The sequence below is a fragment of the Belonocnema kinseyi genome, chromosome 9 (assembly GCF_010883055.1).
Source record: "Belonocnema kinseyi isolate 2016_QV_RU_SX_M_011 chromosome 9, B_treatae_v1, whole genome shotgun sequence".
In the NCBI taxonomy this organism is placed as follows: Eukaryota; Metazoa; Arthropoda; class Insecta; order Hymenoptera; family Cynipidae; genus Belonocnema; species Belonocnema kinseyi.
In genome coordinates this window covers 33,126,353-33,132,372 of record NC_046665.1, presented here as the reverse complement: position 1 = coordinate 33,132,372, position 6,020 = coordinate 33,126,353, and the positions used below count along the sequence as shown (strand labels likewise).

Here is a 6,020-nt window from a genome sequence, read left to right as displayed (position 1 = left end):
TATACTTATAACTTTAAAATATAACGCGGTTTGCTTCAACTAGAAAACATAGATTAGACTTTGTACTTTGAATGTATGCGACGTATCTGTGTGTTTCTTGAAAAAAAGATCCTACTCTTTCTTCACTCCATTGGTAATCGAACGGATTCATTTAAAATAAAATTTATGATCTTATTTATTTAGAAATTTTAAAATCCATTATGATTTTGATAGTTTATGCTACTCGTGGAAGGGATGCATATTGTTATCTGAGTCTTGTTACTGAACTTTTAGATCATTGTGATAGTGTGTAAAATTATAGTTTTAATAGTTTTTGAAATTTAAAAAATATTTCAAGACCCTTACTATCTCTAAGAAAAATGTAAAAGTAATATTAATGGCAGTGTTAAATTATCGTTGAGTTTTAATATTTATGTACAATTAGATTAATTTATTAATAAATTCAAGTATTAAAGTAAGTTAAAATTGTATTATAATTATTTTTTTGCAGTCGTGATGGTATGATAAATGTACGCAAATTAAAACGAGTTGTTTCGAAATCTCATTTTCCAAACTGCCCCGAGCATTGTTCGAAGGCTGCTAAAAAACCCCCGTCGTTTAATAAAGGGCGATTTTTTGACAAAGGATTCTGAAATGTCTAATAAAAAAGTCAGCCTTCGAACAATGATCAGGGCAGTTTGGAAATTGAGATGACAAACCCTCTCGTTTTAATCTATGTTTCATTTACCATTATGAGTGCAAGAAAATCATTATTTTGCCATAATAATATAGTTTAATACTTGTATTTATTAATAAATTAATGTAATTGTACATAAATATCGAAACTCTGCGATAATTAAAAACCCTTATTAATGTTAATTTTACATTTTTCTTAAAGATAGTAAGGGTCTTAAAATATTTTTTTTTAATTTCTAAAACTATCATTTAACACACTATTTAAAAAATTTTAAAGTTCGCCAACAATCCGAGTCGAAATATAGGCCCTACTTTGACGCTTCAAGTGGAAGTATTGTCCCGACTTTGTGGCTGTTTACTCTACTAGCTCCTACGTAGCCACCCCTAAAAATATTTTGATTCTATTTTGCTTCTGTATAAGCTGCAGCCCCTATATTGAAGGTCTTGCCTCTATATTCTTGATTTTAAAGACTTTAAAATACTTTGTATGAGTTCATATTTTTAATGAATTTAAGAGATTTTAAGTAATTTTTAAGAACTTTCAAGGAATTTCGGTAGAATTTAAATGAGTTTTAAGATTTTAAGGCAATTCTAAAATATGAATAATGTTCTTCAATTCTTTAAAGTCTGTTAAATCTTTTGAAATCTTCGGAAATCTGTGGAAATCCTTTAAAATCTATTAAATTTCTGAAAATATATATTAAATTTTTGTAATCTTTTAAAATATCTTGAAATATTTTTGGATTGAGTTTAAATCTTGATTAAGCACATAAAATATGCAATAATAATGTGTAATATTTCTAAAACCTAAAATCTTAGTACATATATTATTATAAGCGTGGAAATATTTTTTACAGAATGGGTCACACAAATTTGCAGATGGCCTTGCACAGCTGTAGGCTATATTTCAGATATTTTTTACATACTTCAATCTAGGCTAGCCGAGAGGTTTAGGCATTAGGAATGCGAAACTTATAGGGTTCGAACCCTCGCGGCGAATTAAAACTTTCATAGCGTGCGATTATAAATAGTGTAGTGATTGTGTAGTAGTAAATAATTGTGTCCTTAAACATGTGAACAAATATTAGAGTATGATACTAATCATATAATAATACAGAAGATTAATTTTTTGTAGCGAAAAATCGGTTATAAATTTACAGAACTGTTCTCTATAGTTTCGCGACTAGTTCAACGCAATGTAAAACAAAGACGATTTTAACTTTTATTAAACTACTTAGCGTATCCTCTATTATAGGATTAGTTCTACAAAATTTAATCGATATTTTTTTCGTGTGCAAAATAACTTGAAACATTACGCAAATGTCAGTATGTCTTCTTCTTGTTCCATTTGGTTAATTTTTCGTCAAATAATTTTATTTATCTTCTGCTATCCTTCACAAAACTGACTCATGTCAGTGTATTTGCATGGCGAGTCAGGCCCCTGGTCCTACTCAGGTGCCAACATGTTTCCCTATTACTAGGATCGTCAAGTCATCTACATAGCCTTATCTTTAAAATACCGATTCGTTTAAAAAACGTTTAAAACACTCCTTTTCAACATGTAGTCCATCCACCTGTTTACGGTACCACTAACTCCGTATGTTTGAGCAGAACCGCAGGGGAACATGGGGCAAAACGGGATGATTTTGCTTTAGGATTTGTTTCCTCATACTAAAATACTTTTTCACCGCATTTAACACTATAGGTGCCGTAAAGAACTAATGACGCACTAAAAAAATTGTTTTTCGTATTAAAAAAATGTCATGTTCTACTTTTTTACAGACCCTTGAAAAAAAGTTTTTCGTCTCGTTTTGCTCCTGGCTAATTTAAAAAGACTAAACAAGTAAGTATAGAAATTACAAGAAATTGTTATAACAATCTTTATTGTCCATTTTTGATATGAAAATGACCAAAATAGGGCCTCAAAAAATACAAAGACATGAAAGTCGTCTCCGTTCTCACTGTCGAAACCTGCGCAAGACTGGTGAGCCCAATTGTCGCACGAACTCCATTGGGCCTACCATTCGATCGAAAAATCGTGATAGCACAAACAGTTGCGACCTTCGATTACGGCATTCGGCAGAAATCGAAAGCGATTTGCGCTCTACTACATCGCGCGCGGTGTCTCGTTTTGCCCGTGCCCATTCTGCTCCCAAAGTAAGTTTTCCTATATGACTCCCAAAAATCGTGATAATAATCCTGTTAAAAACGTTTTGACGCAAAAGAAGGGCTATTAAGTACACAAAGGAATGGTGCTGAAGCAATTTTAATTTAAAAAACATTTGTATTATTCACGTGCAGTTGAAAATAAATCAAATTTATGACTGGGCACAAGAACGGTACGTGCGTCTCATAACTTGGAAAATAACAACAAAATTATAAAAAATTGATATAGGAAATCTCGGGAATGACTCAAAACGACATTCCTACAATTTCAAGTAGATGGGGTCACACTACACTGGAGATATAATTATTGTCCCTTTTTGACCCTGTCGTCATTTGGCTCCATGTTTCCCTGTATGGATTTAATTGGGGGTTTACTAAATGCCCCCCCCCCCCCTATGCCTAGAACACGGTTTTCCAGGGAAATAGAATGGAACTTTTTTCTGTGGTAAAATGAATTATGAGATTGAGGAATTTGAAGTGAAACACTATCTTCAAGTTTTTCTTCTTATTGCAAATTCCTATTGATAATGGTAATTTTTCTACCTATTTGGTAACTTATGTTATTCAAACTGCTACCTATTGTAATTACGATTTTATCATTAAGTTTTGTGAATATCTTTGTTCTAACTTTAACTTTTTTCGTGTGGAAATTTGTTCATGGGCCTAAGCGGGCCCAACCCTGGGAAAACAAGGCCCTGGCCTGGCGATCAAGCCTGGATCAAGATAGAATGAAACGCTAAATCTGGTCGGGGCCTAGCTCGATCGCCGAGCCCGGTCCTGCTTTGACTCTAGCTTATTATAGATTCCGCTCAGCGCCATTTTATTTTTAGGACGGTTTGTTTTTTTTCTATAAAAAATTGATCGAATCTGAAACCATCCATTTTATGCGTATCACACATCTTGTTACTCCTTTTTCAGTATAAATTTGATAAAATTAAAAAAAAAACGTTCATCAAGAACATCAACTTGAAGAAAAACTAATCATAGAGTGTCAAGCAGAGAAGCATTTGACGTGGAAAATCTAAAGGGAAAACTTCATTAGCACTGTCCACCATGTTCTTCTCATACACGTCCCTCTCCTTGTATTTAAAAAATATCAACGAGCAGTTTAAACTAATCACGAAAATGTATTTTAATTATAAACACCAAAAACATGACACTGATTGACACTCGCTTGTCGCTCCGTTAGTCTCGACGTTCGGATTACTTCGGATGTATTCGGTTTGTATAACAATTGTATTACACATGATGCTATGCAGTAGAGTTATTCAGTACTTCCGGATCCGCAGTAGGCATGTTTTGCATTTCCAGCTGCGCAATGGCTTTCTACAGCATGTATTCTTGTGCAATAAAGTCTCATGATATCTGCCTGTGTGGTAGAGTTATCGCATAGTTTCGGAATAATATAATTATGTGAAATTTCTGGGTGCACAGTGGATTTCTCTGCTTTCTATGCTTGAGCAGTAGATTTTTGAGAAACTTAAGGCTGTGCAGTAGAGTTATGCCGTTGTTATAGATTGTCAGTAGAAATATTTTGCCTTTTCAACTGCGCAAAAGACCTCTATGGAATTTATGGTTGCACACTAGAGTTATATCTTATTTGCATTACAAAATATTTGCAAAGAAAGCTTTCTCATGGAGGAAATCAATGTATTACACCCACCCGGTATATGTTGAATGTAATAATTGAACCGAGCCGGATTGCTTGATAAAGTCCTTGCGGATAATGAACGTCCTTCACATGATTCATTTATCTACTAGAGAAATCGTCTGAATATGATAGTTCGTGCCAAGTGGAGAGACAATAAATGTGCATTTAATGCTTCAAAAAAATGATCGTTTCTCAACAATAATGCCAATTGAAAGTATCAATTCAGCCGAACAGGATATCTTATTATGCTCTAGTCTGCGTTTTTAATCAGATTACATGTGCAGCGATAAGTAGTAAATTAAGCTAGAGAGAGAGAGAGAGAGAGAGAGAGAGAGAGAGAGAGAGACTTCACTGTTAATATAAGTATTGAAAAGAATATACAATTTACTAAGGTTATGTTCAATATGCTGATTTTTTAATTAATTATAATAGCTTCCAACTTACTTGCACTTTTAGCGTTCTCCTCCACGTAAGAGTTTGGTATGCATGGGCGGAGGCCTGCTCTTTCTGTCTTGTTTTGAGGGCAGCGATCACTAGTTTAGCTTCTTCTAATGATGTAACGTCTATTTCTTTGATTTTTTCCTTGCTCAATGAATAAGGTGATTCACTAACCCTGCCTTCAGTCACCGTGGCAAGGGGATAGCTATCCATGGAGGGGTCATCGAAACTGTAATGCGAAAAGTATATATTTTACGAATATATTCTTCATAACACAATTTTTAGTGTAATTTTAATTCGAAATGTTTTTCTCAAGCCATCAACTCTTTATTCAATCACTTCATTAAAAGATACGCAGCAGAATATTGGAAACATTGGTTCGGTTTGTTATGTATTTTTGCAGTGGTTTTGCGTATAAATTGGCATTGCATGTACTGTATAGTTTGGATCACATGAATACGAAATAATCTGAGATTTTACGTGAGACGCACGTTAGCATGAAATCCAATAAGAACTGCAAGAACTGGCCACCGCGTTTTGGTAACCATTGGTAACCGAACGTGTATAGAATGTCTGAAAAGAATCGACCAGACTCCTGGGTTATTCGATCGGCCCAGGGACGCCTAAGGATTTCTCGAGAAGAATACGAGAAGCCTCGAAATACCCTGCATAACAGCTGGTGCACTGATTCAACAATTTGCTATCGAAGAGCAAGAAATGTATCGGAAGTGCAGGTGGAGTAAAAGCTGCCTTATTTTTGCGACACAAGCCTAAGATCTTTTTTAACGCACTAAAAAAAATTCGTTTAGATTCACCTTCACGGAAGGGAATAATGAGTGCATTTTAATTTCAAATGATTATGAGTTAAAGTAAAAGCTGATATATTTTAACTAATTTTGCGGTAATATTTAGAATAATTAAAAATAAATGATAGTGAAATGAAGTAAATTAAAGACAAGTGCAATCAGAGTGTCATTAAGCAAATTCGATATACGAGGGTGGATTGATAAGTTTCCGGCCTGACCAAGAGATGGCGCCACTAGGCCTACCTTAAGGTGGCGTTCTATAGTACCATCCTTAGATAGCTTGT

At 34.2% G+C, this 6,020-nt stretch overlaps 1 protein-coding gene across 1 annotated transcript in view; it reads right to left on the bottom strand.

Annotated features, from left to right (window-relative positions):
• The window catches only part of LOC117180780, a 566,469-nt gene that overhangs the window by 53,160 nt on the left and 507,289 nt on the right, over positions 1 to 6,020 (bottom strand). The window contains exon 2 of the mRNA XM_033373280.1: positions 4,937 to 5,159. Within this exon, the coding sequence (XP_033229171.1) occupies positions 4,937 to 5,159 (223 nt within the window). The remainder of the gene's footprint in view (positions 1 to 4,936; positions 5,160 to 6,020) is intronic.